The 16,909-nt window shown below is 41.7% G+C and overlaps 1 protein-coding gene across 1 annotated transcript in view; it reads right to left on the bottom strand.

The window, feature by feature from the left end:
* neto1l (neuropilin (NRP) and tolloid (TLL)-like 1, like) overlaps positions 1-16,909 on the bottom strand; it is a 75,391-nt gene that overhangs the window by 10,924 nt on the left and 47,558 nt on the right. The window contains exons 5-8 of the mRNA XM_008278502.1: positions 9,789-9,830; positions 9,356-9,483; positions 2,268-2,350; positions 1,147-1,292 (exon numbers count right to left, since the gene is read on the bottom strand). Coding sequence (XP_008276724.1) covers positions 1,147-1,292; positions 2,268-2,350; positions 9,356-9,483; positions 9,789-9,830 — 399 coding nt within the window. The remainder of the gene's footprint in view (positions 1-1,146; positions 1,293-2,267; positions 2,351-9,355; positions 9,484-9,788; positions 9,831-16,909) is intronic.

The raw sequence follows: 16,909 nt of genomic DNA on the forward strand, positions 1-16,909 counted from the left end.
CTGCGTGGTGAAAAGGCCTTAAAAAGGGACACTGACTTCACAACACAAACAACTCTGCTGCTGCTGCTGCTGCTGTCGCCTCTGCTGATTAGGCTAGGTGCTAAACTATCTCAGAGCTACGATAACCAACACGAACAGGCCGTGGGCATGTAAAGATGTGTCGACGGATCGCGCTTCAGGATTTTATGACGCATTCAACTTTAAATAATCATTCGTGGCGCTCGCCTTTATCCCAAGTACACTCGTTTTTCTTCTCAATAGCTGAAAAATCAATGGTTTCAACGCTCGAGTCAATAGATTCAACATGATTCTTACGTTTGAATAACTGTAATAAACCTTTTTTTCTCTTCCTATTAGCATTCAGAAAGATCCTTTTCACAAAATGAACCCGTGCGTTCGTGTGTGCAGCCGCTGTGTGCTTCCCTTTGCTTGTATCTGCGCCTTTAAAAGGCAATGAATGACACTGACATACTGTATACTCACAAGGCTCAGACCCACTTCATTCACGTCACTAGTACAAAGAATGCCCTCTGCAGCCCCTGTCAAACTACAAGCTCCATCAGAAGAGAAGCGAGTGAATGAGAAAGAAGAACTCAGTGTGTGTGTGTGTGTGTGTGTGTTTGTGTGAATTTTAATCTCTCCCAGGTGTTTGGCTCAAAGAAAACAGCGAGATGCGAACACACTGTAGCTCCTCCTGATATTCTTTCAGCACAAGCTCAGCCTGGCTCTTTATTTCTATCTCTTTAGCTTTTGTACACAAAGGAGTCAACGATGTAAGTGTGGCAGAGTGGAGCTCAATTCCACCTGTACTGTAATCACCCACAGGCAACGTTTCCTATAATGGGAATCATGTTTTCTGGTTTCTTGCCTCCTGCTGTTTAAATGGTCATAAAATTAAATGGAAATCTCTGACAGCACCTTTCCTACGATCTGCGTCTTGCCATAAATGCGGTCACCGTGCCTCCATCTTCTTTTAATGGCCACCAGTCAAGACTCGCCCCGTTTTATTTTGGCATCAGCATCGCTTTCATGGAGTGGCGGCCTGATGAATAAAGCTAATGGGTTGCCCTCGATGGGGGCGTCACATTGCGGTAACGACCGACAAACGACAGTGCGTGAATGTCTGTGTTCTGAGCTCCATCTTACGTTCTTGGTAGGTTGTGAAAAGGATGCGGAAGCGACTTTTGCGGCTGGCCTCGTCCGCCCACATACGGATGACTCCCAGCGTGGACACCAGCATGATGTCGTTGGCCACCGTGGAGCAGAACTTGCTCTTCAGGTCTTCCACCGAACTGAGACGAGACAGGATGAGATAAGAATGCATATTTTATCATCAAGTAACACGGGGCCTTCGCTGTGCATCTTAATATTCCACAGTGCTGCGCAGAACCTCAGAGCTGCTCACAGTTTTTCAGGTCTTTTATCTTGTAATCGCAACTATGAAGTCTGGATAGCACAAGATAACAAACTAGACTGCTGAGATTATATTTGTTTTTAAGTGTATGGCAGATAATGATTCAATTATATCCTTATCTCGGTGTATCAAATATTGTTTGCTTTAAGCGGGGTTTTAATATCTTACTATCTTGAGATGAAAAATAAGAAAATTTAACAGACCTGTTTGTGGGAAGTATGTGGGAAACAAGTGGCTTGTTGAGAGTTAGATAAGTAGATCAATACACCTCTCATATCTGTCTTTAAAATGTAACGCTACAGTCAGCTGCTGGTTATCTGGGTTTATTGTGAAGACAGGATACAGAGGAGTTGTGGTGTTACTTGAGCTGTATGCCAAACGGTTTCCAGCCTTAACTGTAAGTAAAAGTCACCCATATTTTCTGTAAAAATTTGATATTGATCAGTCTTTCTATCTGTTCCTGATCTGTGGATCCAATGTGATTTCTCAATCTGCGGGCGACCTCATAGTGGTCAGTGTGCACCTCATTGTGTGCAAACGCCATTAAGCAGTGAGTCCCTGGCTTGATTCTTGGAAAGCTGGACCTTTATAGCATGCCACTTCTCTGCTTTCCCACATTTCTTGCTTCTTTCCATTGTCACAATCTAATAAAAGCAAAACTACTTTAAAAGAATGATGTCAAAAAGAGCTCTCAGTCTGTTACAGAGTAGATCATGTAAGATCAACCTGACATATTAGGACAAAGTCAAAACCATGGATTTCTTGTACCTCAGAACAAATAGCAAGGTTAAGTCATGTTTATGGGATAAATGGCCTAATACAATATCCAATTAAAGATGCCAAAAAGTCACACCTGCCGCCATCATACACCGCCACGAAGTTGCGCTTGCACTCGTTGGAATTTGCCATCTCGTAGTCGAGAAAACGCAGGTAGATCTGTGCAACGCAAGGGAAAAACAAAGAGACAAAAAGAAGAGATCAAGTGAGGAAAAAATCAAAGGACGCTGTAACATTTGGACATTACAGAGGAAAGAAGTGAAGTAAACAGAGGAGGACAGAAGAGTGGGGGGAAAAAAAAGGATTTCAGCTCCATCCTATTATTGCCTATGCATCTTACTCATTATCCCAGTGCCTGATATAGCAGCCCTGTAATGAAATAAGACTGACAGACTGCAGCTAGTACAAAGTCATTACATACGCATATCAAATGAGGACTCAAAGACAGACAGGGTCTATTAGCTTTGGACTCATTATCCATATCTGTTGAGATAAAACATTACACAAAACCTACAACCTTGTTAAACTTTAAGGAGACCTTGGACATTTTGCCACAAGCTTTTGGATGTTCAAGAGCGAAAATGTCACCGACTTTCCTTTAAATTCGAAGCACTTTCGGACCAATGGGCTCCAACCATATTCAGTATATAACAGACTTGACTTATGTCGAACTAATCATCAAGTACACTATGACAGATGCAGTATAATGCACATCTTATTACACCAACAATCTCTTGTTGAGTGAAATATCCACCTTGCTATCCACCTTGACTCTTCTCAGGCGCTACTCTACACTTCCCGATTGCCTCCGCATCATTGTCTGTCACTCATTCATCAGCCTGAGATCTCCCAATCACAGCTATGGTTCTGGTCCGCCGAGCACAGCACTCGCCATCATTACGGTTAATGAGCGGACCGCTCCCGAACTGTGACAGGGAAATGTGATGCTTTAAATGCCCAAAGACGAAAGCTGCAGATGGAGCAGGATAATGGACCTTGCAATGTCAACTTGGCTTCAACAACATGACAAGTGAAATGGATCGGAGGGGGAAAACAAGCTAGCCAGTTCCCCTGAGGTCTCATATTGATGTCAGTAATCTTCTATCTAATAAAAATTGTCATATTCAGCCACTTTGTTGGCTATATTGGCTTTGTCACAAGAAACAGGACATTTATTGTCTGCCATACTGAGGGAGTGGAATGAAATACTGTTACAGTTCAGTCATTCATTGTAGGCCTTATGATGCGATGCAAAGATATTTATGTGTGTGTGTGTGTATATATACAATATATTGTACATATATACAGTAACTTACAGTCTATACACTGTATATACACAATGCTGGGTAGTATGAGACTTTCGTAAGAGTGTATGAACTTAATCCCTGGAGGTGGAGGATGGAGGAGTCTCTGAAGTCTTTTTTTTGGCAGGTGTCTCTTGCTGTGCTGTTGTGGTCTCATCTATACTACATAGATTTCCAATACAGTGCTGTTAAATGTGATTGGGAGCTTCAGATTGGTGGTGTATTATAAGTGTCTAAAATCTGGTTTCTCAGCAGGTTGGATGACAGTAATTTGGTCAGTGATTGGAGAGGCCGATCACTTGACATTGTAATAAAATAAAAAAAAAAAAAGAAATGCTGCTAAGACCCGTTTTTCAGAACACAGGAAACTTAGTACTAAGAGGAAACAGTCAGAAATCACTTTCACCAGGAACAAAATAGTTATTAAGAGTAGATGATGGCTCCATTCCATCTGACAGATTGCCAAAGACGTCAGATTTAATGTGAAACTGTTAAGGTTATAGCCAAGGTTAAGGTTATGGTAAAGTGCTCTCAGCCAAATTTATCTCCATTTGTTTTAGAGTTCAAGAGGCAAATAATTGGAAAAAGTACCAATAAGCATGATAATTACGACACTTGGCCCAGTCATTCCATCGTCAGCGAGTACAAAGCAAATTAGACTAGAAGTTTTCCACCCACAGCAGAAACAATGCACTGAATGCAGCCATCTGTAACCAATAAAAGTTATTTCAGCCAGGGGAGACTAATTGCAAATGCAAAACATTGTTGATGAAATGAACATTATGTGTTTTTTGTTTTTTTTTGCATAGACTTCATCTGGTGCTAATGTCTAATTAAAGCAATGGACTTGCAGTCGTTAAAGAGCATAATTCTCCCATCTTGACCATCACAGCTGTTTTTGGACAAAGACATGATGCTCGTGGTGTTGGGGAAGGTGGTGGCGGGGTTTTTGCTGTGCATCCAGAGATGAACGTTCATACATTTAATGTCCCCTGAGGAGGAATTCCACTGACTTTATCATTTCAAATATTTCAACATCTGCAGGACGGACTGGCACAAACTTGAGTACAAGCTTTTATGGTTTTTAAACAATGAATATGATTAACTTTGGAGACCCTGGGACTTTTCCTCCAGTACTACCATACAGTACACATTTGAAGAATTCATTTGCAAAAACAGATAACTCTACACAAACCTTCAGAAAATCCACTCTGAGACAATATCAATCAAACTTAAGTTATCTCTATTTTTGTCATGTCATCTCTACTGAATCAAATCCACTCAACTTCAGTTTGATATTATCTCAAGCAAACAACAACAAAATAGTTTTCTGAAAATCTACAAAAATGGAGTTATCTGTTTTTGCAAATGAACTCTTCATTTGTGGTTTTAATCACAATGACTCAACAACTGTTGGGTGAACTGCAGTGAAATACGGGACATGCTTGGCACATGATCCATTCTAGCAACATCAAGTCAACACTTTATTGAGCCTAATACTTTAGTATATGGTCAAATACTGGAAAAACTGATGACAATCCCATCAGTCTCTGCTGTACCTACTATCAGCAAATGTGAGCATGCTGACATGGTAAACTAAGATAGCTAAGATGGTAAACATGTTACCTGCTTGACATCAACATGCTCCTATAATCATTTTTAGCATGTTACCATACTGACCTTAACGTTTAGCTCAAAACATTGCACTAATTTTGTACAGCCTCATTGAGCCGCTAACATTCCTGCATACTCATAGTCCTGTTGTTATTCTATAACATATTGTATTTCAGAGCTGCACTTGAGACGTTTGCCATAATGCAGTGTGTCACTTGCTGTGTGACTTCAGGCTATACATGGTCTGTCTACCTAAACTGAAAGGAAAAGAAACACTGCATATGCTACACACACCCTTTTATGTTGTAAAAGATAACGGCCTTATGGTCTTGGATATTTTTTATTAAATGAAATGGTGTTTTTTTTGTGTGGGTTTTTTGTTTTGTATCACAGCCTGCAGTCGTTTCTATTTTACTTATGTGCATCCTGCTGAGTGTGAGCATAGAAAAATAAGTGAAATTCTTCTCCGTTATAATATCTTTGATCAACTGTTCCATACACAAAGTCATTGTGTGACAGATGCAGGTTACTGTTTGCACTGACTGGAAGGTGAAAAAGACAGCCTCATTATGTGGCAAACACATATCAGAAACTAACAAATATACAAACAGCTTTTGATGCTGTTTTTCTGCGGTCCCTTTTGGCGAACTCTAACTGACCAATGATGAAGAAAAATCTGAGTGCGGATGGCATCACAAAGCCAAATGACGGCAATGGATCAGAAAGATACAATCGCCAATTTGTAAGGTGAGAGATTGGCCCCAGCAGGAAAATAGGCTGCCTCTTCATTGATTGCTGCACCCAATAATGACGCAGAATCCATCACTGACGGGGAGAAGAGTGTGTTCTGTCTATTGCTAAAAGGTGCCCGTAATACTGCGCACTGTTCATTACAGTCACAATGAATGTCTTTATTTTGACCATTATCTTCATAAAAAAAAAAAGACGCGGAAGGTGTCAGACGGAGCAGGCAAGAGCGGCGGAAAAATCCACACTGTGTAAAACAGACAGGACACAAATGGTGTGTGGAAAATAACAATAACTGATTAGGCAACTGAAAATATCCCTCTATACAACTAACAGCTGTCAGCCGAGTTTGGACAGCTGTCCACGCCGTAATACCAAGAGGAAGAAAAGTTACTAGGAAAACAGACAAGTTGACAGTTTTACAAATTTAATGTCCAATTGTCATCACTGAAACACTGACTGTCTCTTCATCCTTCCGAATTAACTCACTATTTGGTTTTCATTGTGGACACGTGTATCCTATCATATCTGAAAGGTGACATTTTGTTGCACAGGCTTTGTGCTGTTTTACTTTGAACACCAGTGGAAGCTAATTACTTTGTTTTTTCAAGGTAGTTTCTGAAAAAGCTATTAGCAGGACAAGCTAAAATTAAATGACACACAGTGGTGTGAAGTAAAAACGTCATGACTTTAAAACTGGTGCAGTGCTATGGTCATAACTGCTTACTTGCAGGTATGTCTTCCTTTCCCTTACCTTGCCATCCCGCTCCCTGCCATCTGCTACCCCACCTCCAAACTCCGTCCCTATACATTTAGATACTTGATAAAATGCATTATTAAGTATATGTTTCCCTTATCCCCTCCTTTCTCATTCTTCCTCCTCTTCTGTACCCCCTTCTCCTCTTTTCTCTCTGGAGTGCTCCGGTGCAGTCTAATTAGAGCCTCCGGTATAGGATGTCATTATCTCTCTGCTGTTTCTGGCACACTGGGTACAGTGCAGTACTGTATCAGCACAGGGAAATGAACGCCCTGCTCTGCACACTGTGCAACCTTACGCATGCACGTACACAGTAATGGGGGAGTGGTGGCGGCGGTGGCGGCGTTCTACACATCTCCTTTCACTGCAGTAGCATGTGAGCTTGCATGTGCGTGTGTGTGTGTTTGAGAAAGTGACTGGAAGTGAGGAACCAAAGCAGACAAAGAGAGACACTGTAGGTTTTATATATTTCATGTGTAACTGAGTGTGAACAGTTGCAGTGCAGGTGCAAGCTTCAGGACTGTGTGTCTCTGAAGATAGATTTGTACTAAAAATTTTATTTTCTGCCTTGTCCATCAGTGCCAATTGGTTGTCAGCCTTTGGCCCATGACTTGCCCTGTGAGGCTCTTCTGCAGTGTGAAATATGACGCTCATTCAGACCAAGTAAAATACATCATACTGCCAGGATGGCTTGCTCTGTCGCTCTTTCATACATGAACCCGTTCTTAGCCACACACACATGGATGACAAAACAGAGGCATGCCTGCAATGTATTGGCAGACATACACACTCCACTTAGAGGGACTGAGGAATCAATGCCACATTTTTGAATCGACCGCAACATTAAACTGGGTCCAGGGTCCCTCCTAATGCCTGCTCCAATGCAACACTTATTGGATGGCTTCACATGAGCGCTGATGATTGAGAGAAAAGTCTGTAGGTCGATGGCACAGACTTATAGTTCCCATGGCCTTGGGTTTTGAAGCAGCTAAATCCGAAGGTCATTTGTGAAGGGAAACAAGGGCATTAGCAGGAAATATGCAACCCAAAGAATATGCCAGATAAGAATAAGCGCTGTGGCCATGAATCACAGTCACACCAATGTTATCATCCAGTCATATCATAAGCCAGTGCGTGTGTGTACAGTACAAGAGCCTGCAGCTCAGCACGAAAAACAAGTGTAAAAAAAAAAATACTACGAGCCTAATCACACTTTTCATCGGGGATGGAACACAGCTTAATAGCTTCGCTAATGTGTACTGTATAACTCTAAAAAGACCTCTATGGTGGCCACAAAGTAAGAAGAATAACATCAAGGAAGTATAACAAGCACTGAATTAGTGAAACAAAGAGCTACGCAGTTAAGCTGACATTGCATCTGCCCTATCTCACTCAGTGGAATAACAGGAGAGCACACACATTCAGGAAAATACACCCAACTAACATAAAGTTATACAGTGAGTCACTATTTCATATAACTTTTGCAATAGCCAATGGCAGTCTTATGGTTAAAGAAGGGTATTCTAATCTACATTTTAAATACACTCTCACATATGCTAAAATGTCTGGATAAAATGTTAAACCAGCTTTGAGAGCATCCCAAAGCCATTTTAACATAAAATGCGGGCCTATTTAAGCTCACTATTTACAATTACAGGATTACAGATGAGACCAAACCTTTTAGCGCTTTAAAATGCAGACCTCATAATATTTCCTGTCCTTGACAGAAATGTTCTTGCCATAAAAGTGAAAGTAAAATTGTGGTCTTATTCTGTTTAATCAAGCCCTGCGAATGGACTCAGAAGAGAGCAAACACTATCTGACCAGCAGATATACGGCAGTCATGGACTGGACGTTGTAAGTGCATATAAGTAGAAGCCGTATAGACTCATATGAGAAGTTGTAGCATTTATAAAAATGTGGCCTTTTCCTGCACTACTGCTCTGCCCTCGGGAAATGTTTAATCCCATAGCATTAATGCAGCACAGGTACCTGTGGTAGATAAGGAAGCATGTCTAGTATGTCTTAGGGGTTGGAGCAAAGGTGTACATGTAAATGTGTGTGCCTGCATGGCTATATTTGAATATGCATGCACGGCTGCGTCCAGAACACTGGCAGAGAAAACAAATGCAGGCTGTTGCAGGCCTCAGGGTCAAACCGCATGGCAACACTATTTCATCAGCGCTAACACTCCCTGCCTCTTTCTGTCTGCCCAGTCCACCCTAACTCCCCTCCTTCTATCTCTCTCTCCTCCCTCCATCTCTCCATTCCTCTTGGCAACAGTGCACTGATTAAAAAAATGGGCTTGACCCCGAGTAAACCCTTCTGCCTATCTGTCTGACCCTAGCGGGGGGAACAAGTACCCCCGCAGCCACAAACACTCACATCGGGTTAGTGCTGACAGCTGCAGACAAACCCACATGCAATATCAAAGGTTCCTGATGCAACCCGTGATCTTGCTGCATGCGTGAAGAAATACTGAATGGAAACAGCTAATTAATCAGAGAGAAATACTCGGTATCTCAATAGAAGCTGAACATTTTGACAAGGAATAGTAATGACAGACCCACAGTGTTTGTCAGCTAAATAACAACCTTTCTGATGTAACCGTGTTGAGCTGTCATCAACCCAGCTGATGGGAAACACAATTTCATTTCTACTTTATTTTATGTGACATTTCAAAAAAAATGTGGCTTTAAATCAAATCCACATTTGGATGGGAGCACGGCTGATGTCACTAACCTTGGAGCGTGGTGGAGCACGGATGTACCATTTACAGTCGACGGCCTCAGCGGCACCCGCCTTCCCGTCTCTGGTGATCTGATGAGACTCAACGATACCTTCTGGACCAACCATGTCATACTGACAGGCTGAAACACACACACATGCATAAACGCACACAAACACATGCATGCACACACATATGCACACGTGCAGTTCAAGCCAACAAAACACGGACTCACAAATGTGACACATTGCAAACATTAGAGAACCGAAGCGCAATATGCGTGTGTGTATATTTAACAGGAAGAAACGCAGTATAAATAGGCTTTAGTGAGACAAATAGAGCGCTGAGAGAAAGAGTGAATGTAAAAACAGATGAAAGAGAAAGAGACAAAAGAAGAAACTGAGGCAGAAAGAGAGGGAGAGAGAGAGAGAGAGGGAGTATACCTACAGGGGAGAGGTGGGGGTACTCCTAAGTCTGCAAAGTCTGGATCTGTGGAGAGAGCACAAGAGGGGCGAGGGAAGAGGGGGCATTCATTTTTAATACATGATTACAAAATCAGAATCTTCACAGAGGCAAAAACAACCAGGTGTAACAATGTGCCGGGGAACTTCCTGCGAAGACGACAAATTACTGTCCTCCCTCCTAAATTATTTTGGCATCCTTAAAGGCTTCCTTCTGCGGCTGGAAGCTGTTGTCGTATTAGACCCAAACTTGTGGTTGAAGGTCACAAGCTCCTGAATTCGAGATTCTTCACAGGAAACCTCTAATTATGTATGATTGCCGCACTTTTTAAAGACTTTTGCACTCTGTATTTTCAAACACTCCTGCTATTAATGTCACAAATCATGGGCAAGAAGACTGAGAAAAAATACCTACTAATTGCTGCTTGAACCTCCAACCAGACCATTAGTAGAGTAAATTGACTCTGATGCCAGCATTTTTCACTCAGTAGGCTGATTTCTCTCCACAACTAAAAAGTAGCATGTTCACACCCTTAAAAAAAAGTAAGCATGAACAGACCAACAAGACTAAGACCACAGAGTCACAACCAACACCTGTGTTAGGCTATGCTTTAAGCTAAATGCTAACATGCGCATAATGAGCCGTTTTCCAATACAGGGCTGTTTTTGGGACGCTTGAACCTTTTTCTGTTTTCCAAACACTAGAACCGCCCATGCAGAACCTCTTTTCGGTTAGGTTTTGGAGGAGAAAAAGTACCTATTTCATGGGAAGGCACCCTTTCAGGGCTTGAAGCTGATGGGCTAAACTCAGAGATGACAGATCTTTTAAGTCTTCTCTCCAGCATCACTGCCAACAACAACGTAAAATTCATCATGTAGACTAAGACTACAAACCCTTGATTGTAAATGTGTTGACAGAGCCGGCGTTACATCCAGTAACTACTATTTGTTCTGCTAACATCATGATTGAAGTTGTTGGATCTTATACAGCAATGGAAGCAAGGTCAACCGACAGGGCATCCACATTCATGTAACCTTGCGCCTGCTCGGAATTTGCTCATTTATAATAAGCCCTAAGTAGGGAATGTAGCTATTTTTTTGAGTACGTACTAATAATCCAAAGTTTAGGGCCATCATAGAGAACCAAAGTATTTCAAACTGATCACATGGAGGGAATGAACGTTTGCACCAAAGTGAATGAGATTCCCTTTGATTACATGCATGTCTGTGGAAGTACAATGCATTAAGCACAAAGCAAACTCTCAATCACTAAACAAATGAAGAGAATGAGTTCACTGAGGTATCTCTGCTCGTCTAAAATTATGTAAAAATTCCTTCATAGGAGCTGAATTGGTCAAAATATAGGATCAGCCTGAATTACAGCAATAAAGCCTTTTTCCAAGCAAATTTAGAGGATCAAGGTCAAACCCTCACGCTGTTCTCTTGGGGTTGCATTCAGTATTTTAGCCAGTCAGATTCGCAGCTGTGCTTTACAGTAATTTGATGTAATTATGTTTTGCATAATAACACCAGATCCATATTCCTCGTTCAAACTAGCTGTGAAAAACCCAATTATGGTTTGAAACCAAGACACCTGTTGTTTTTTGGGAGGCGGAACAGTCGTTCCAGCTACGCAGCCATGACAACAAGGTCATGTCAGTATTTACTTACAGTTCAGATCACACTGTAAGTCTCAATAGGAATATAAAAGGGATTATGTTTTTTTGGATTGACCTATTAAATATGAGTAAGAACTCTGCTGAGCTCCCCACATAAGTTTAAGTCTTATCTCTGTTTCATTTAGCAGTGTCAGAACAAAACAGAACCGAGGCTTAACAGAGATAAATAGAAGAGCAAAAACATTAAAATGTCCTTTTGGAGAATTTTAGCAGACCATTGGGGACTATGAATCTAATCCTTATCCAAACTTCCTGCATTCAGAACACAAAAAATAAACTTAAAGTCAAGCAATTCATTTTGTTAGCTGAACGCAAAAGGCAAGTGTCGGGTAAAGTTTTGAAAGTCAGCTTGAAGCGAAAGGTATTAAGCAGTTTTTCTGTATAATGTTGCAATAAATTACATCAACAGGCCTGCCCCCGCGAAGGTGCGTTACCTCCTCCTGCTAGTGCAACATCACAGTCTGGTCTCCTATCCCCAAAGATTCAATATCACTCTTTAGATGACTTCACACAAGAAAGAAATTGACTCTTGAACAATCTCGCTCTTCTTTCACGTCATCATTTCTGTGCGTGAGTGTGCGCTGAGGAGAGAGGTGTGTGTGTGTGCTTTTGTCCATCACAGTTGAGCACAATTTCAAATAAAAAAAAAAAACCCTGTACAGCATAAATGACTTTCAAATTAATACGAGGTATAATCGGAAATCGGTTTTAAATTAAATTGTAATATGATGAGCTTAGTGCAAATAGATCTGTCTGACTTTTCAGTCGCATGAAAGGATATAATAATGGCAAGTACTGAAGTAGCCACAGGACGACCATTCTTTTGCTATTTAATAGCTCCACATGTCACCTTGTCACCATGCCCTGACACACAGCATTGTTTTTGAAGTGAAAACCTCCGCAGCATTAAACACATTCCTGCTGATCCCATTCTATTCCTGCCTAGAGACTGAGCGGTTGTGCTTTCAAAGATACGCCGTTAGCTGTGATCTCCAGGCTGCTTTCAATTGAGGACAGATCCTGCAGAAACAGGAAACGCAAAAAAAGGCTTCACATTAAATCTGATTGTTCCTTGCCAAATCGAGGCATGGCTACCACTGACTGAGCTCAGTGTGGAAAATGAGGTCTGATTGCACAGCGTGAACACTGTGCCTAAATGTCACCGTTTTCTTGTCTGTACGTATGCCCTAATTTTTCTGTCTAGACATGAGTCAGAGCTTCAGTGTGTGTACACCGGACATGAGGAACATGTCGAGTATACCTGGCAACAAACAACCAGATGAAGAAAAAAGTAGAGAGAAAAGTGAATGAAATGGTGGATGAGGCGGCGGGTGGGGAGGGGATGAGCATTCACTGTGTTTGATGATGACACTCGCTGGATAAAACCTATAATCAAAGGAGAGAGATTCTTGGCCTGATTTTGGCCGCGCTCTCGTGGGGATTCAGAAGAGGCTAACCTGCCCTTATGGTGGAAAGAAACAGAGCCTGTTGAATACCGGTGACAAATCTAGCAGGGCTGCAGAAAGCCCTCTCTCCTTGACGCTTTAACGCCGTATGGGACGGTAAAACATTCATGTGAACACAGCCGCAGTCAGGAGACGTGCTTAGAGTGTACTCAAGAGTTTGTCTCGAGGCTTTTACTACACTTCCCTCCTGATTAATTGTTGCTTTCAACTAAGGCTCGAATGATTCAATCTATAAAAAGCTGAATGGGGAATACCGTGCAATTTTAAAAGTGGCTCCTCTGGCCTTGGACAGCTAAGTGGTAGTGAGCAACTTTTCTTTTTTTTGTCTTTGTCTTTTGGGGAAAGCAATTCTTTGCTTGTACAGTTCAAACAAATCCACCCACGCTGCCACTTTCCATCTGAAGAGGTGCTGAGAGGAGTTGTGTACTTCAACACAATAACTGATTTTTTTTTCTTCCAAAAGAAAAACACGGACATTAATTCCTTCTCTATTATTTCCCACAGAACTGAATCAAGGCTGTTATTTTTTTTCCAAATTCACAGACAATATTGAATTCACTCACTGCTGAATGTGACTCATGAGTGCCTTTTTATGTGTCTTTGCATTTGTGACTGTATATACGAGTCAGACAACGGCTGATTGTGTATTCAAGTCATCCATGATGTCAACAACATGTTTCCTGAACGGCAGTTTTGCAGGTCGGGGTGGTGGCTCTGATCTTTGCCATCTTGCCATCGTCTGACTCTGCCTTACTCCCAGCTAATCCAAAAATTGGGCCATGGACAGTCATATGAAGGCAACCACCTGTAACATTACACATTCTTGCCCTTATATGCATACTTAAAGACTGTTTGTAATGTGTTCATTTGTGCTGTAAAATGATGTGAGTATATCCTGGGAATTGGCTGGCTTTTGGAGCCCACCTCAGTTGGTCATTCAAGGCTCTTTTAGAGGTTGTCCCACGAAGAAAACACATAGGTGACTGCTGCTGTAAGCATGGGTAATACAATACTATCAATCTTTAATTTGTTTTCTCAACACTTATAAAATGTCAGATATTAGTGAAAAAGAGATGTCACGGTTTCCTAGACCTCAAGCTGACATGTTAATTTTTGTTGATTTTGTCCAGCACACAGCAAGAAACATCAAGAAAACACATGAATAATCAGAGAAGCAATCAGAGAAGCGGGGACTAGTAGCATTGTCTTATCAAGCTTGTAAAAACAACAACTGTTAATCAGTTTTCAAGGAATATTTTGACATTTTAGCAACTCCAGATATACTGATGAGCCAAAACATTGAAACAGGTGAGACACTGATCATCTTGTTACAATGCATTGCTCTGCTGGGAAATCTTGACTCCTTGCATTCATGTGGATGTTACTTTGACATGTACCACCCATCTAAACATTGTTCCCAACCAATCATACCCCCTTCAAAGCCATGACACTCCCTAATACCAGCAGCTTCGCAACATCACAAAAACTGCCCAGGGATGACTAAAGGTACACTAATCCAAAGAGCAGCTCCCCAGATCCCAATTTGATTGAGCATCCATAGGACGTGCCAGAACAAACCTCCATGGAAGCCCGACCCCACAAACCACAGGATTTATTGCCAATGTTCCGGTGTCACGCACCTCAGAGGTCCCACATCCATGGCTCCATGGCTCAGAGCTGATTTGGCAGCATGATGGGGACCTTTATAACACTAGGCATGTGGTGTAAATGTTCTGCTTCTTTTCTACAGAGAGTTAAAGAAGAAGACATTATTTCCATTTCTGACTGTTATAAATATGCACCGATAGAGCAAAGAGCAGTTAGCTTAGCATTAAGACTGGAAGGAGGGGTTCTGACCAACAAAATCCAGATCCACAATGGTTTATATGCTGTCCATGTACAAGTGTAGGAACAACAACATGTGGTTTTACAGGGGGTTATGTGCTGGACTACTTTTTTGGAAAGGTGCATTGATTTCACCACTGGTTAAATGGCAACCTCACTGTGGTAACAAATGAAGCTCCAGCTGGATATTTGATGAACAAATATGAGAGTGGTATTGACCTTCCCCTCAAAAGCATCAACAAAGCTGATCAGCATGTTTACCAAAATGTCACACGATTCCTTTAAGCATGTCTATCTGTACCGCCACTTAGGAAAACTTCCATCCTCTTTATACATGTCTATTTTGCCTTTCAGAGCATCTGTAGGTGAGTCGAGTGGGCAGTTAGGCAGGCGGGGAAGCAGACAGGCGTGAGGGATGAGAAAATCAAAGAGGAAGACAGTTAATGAAACAGTGACCTTCAGGTCATCTATGCTGGTTGTACCAGAGATTTATTATTGGGCTTTGGCATCACTTACCCCAACACGATCACAAGGCCAAGTAACCCAAGAGGAATACATGCACGTATGGAGGTGCACGCACACACACGACCACACTAATGCACCTGTGATAAAGGCTTTCTTAACATGGCAGCAAAGGTCCCGCTAAGAGGCTGCTCTGCCTATAAATGCCTCTTATGTGACCTCTGACCTTTTTAGAGTATGACTCTGGAATTTCAATCAGCTGGGTTCCATCTCTCCTGCCATCCATCACCTCCTCTCCTTCTCTGTCCTCCTTGATTAATCGATTCAATCAATTACATGGATTGATAAAATGATTGATGAACTGCATAAAGAAGGTGCACTCCTTCCACAACAGATGATTTAACCCCGTTTTTTATAAGGCAGACGACTCAGCTCAGCCGCAGCGGTAAAATTTAAATGCAGCGTGAACATGAAATGCTGCATGTTGTATGCGTGTGTAAAATGAAAGAAGAAAAAAAATCATAATCAATACCCAGCATACCAGAGAGAGCAGAGCACGCTGACATGTGGAGCAATTGTGTTCTCTGTTGCCATTGTATTCACTGCAGCCTCTCAACGGTGCCGGCTTTCCGCACTGCATTGTATAAATGCCTTCGCCTGAGCAAGCTGAATTCAGAGCACATCCACACATGGCCACACCCACTCCTCTCTTCATAAAGCTCGACTAAGAGTGTAATCTTCAGGGGCTTACTGTATTTGCCCTTTGCAACACAGAAATGCTCACTTTAAAGCCCGGGACACAGACTTTAAGTTGCCCTACATGCGCCGTCCGTGCACACATTGAGCTACTTGAAGAGCAAAACACCTACAACACATAATCCTGACCGAATTAGCTATGTTGTACTATGTTGAACAGACACACACATGTATATAAAAACACAAGGCAGAAACACAGCAAACAGTCACACAATTCGTGTCCTTCAGGCTCTTCATTCAACTGGAAATAAAACAATAGACACTAGAGTTAATTGTCACTCTCTGCTCTCTGCATTCATATGTGACAGTTTCCATCAATTTGAAAAACTGTGTGAGATACAGTTTTTTCAAGGCTTAGTATCCATAGTCTAGAGGTTAAAAAGAAATTGAACACATGGCTAAAAGAGTGTTTCTAGGAAGGCTCTGTGCACGTATGACACGATTAGAGTTTAAAGTTATGATTTAGATGAAGGCAGAATTGCCTGTGAATGTAAGGAGTAAATGGGTTTTATTTTATTTTAAAAATGTTATACGTCTGTATCCTTGTATGTTTTTCTTTTAAGTGTGGGACAATGGATGGAAATTAGAATTGAGCTAAATCCGGCTTATTTATTGCAACTTTGTGTAAACTATTGAGATTGTATGTTCATTCATCTGCACTGTCCCATCCAAATAAAGAAAGTGAAAGAAAGAAATATGTGACCTTGCATGGCAAAAAGTATATTAAAGGTGGTTGCATAGATTGCATAAAAGATGGACGTAGCTACTGTGACGTCACCCGTTGGTTTCTGCACTGAGAAAATGAAGCCAGGGTTTTGCTGCTTCCTGGCTGACATCTTGGATTTTTGGAGTCAGAGACGCAAAAATCATCGGAGGGGGGCGGAGCCACAGGAGCAGCG

This window comes from Stegastes partitus, unplaced genomic scaffold (assembly GCF_000690725.1).
Source record: "Stegastes partitus isolate 25-593 unplaced genomic scaffold, Stegastes_partitus-1.0.2 Scaffold125, whole genome shotgun sequence".
Lineage (NCBI taxonomy): Eukaryota > Metazoa > Chordata > Actinopteri > Pomacentridae > Stegastes > Stegastes partitus.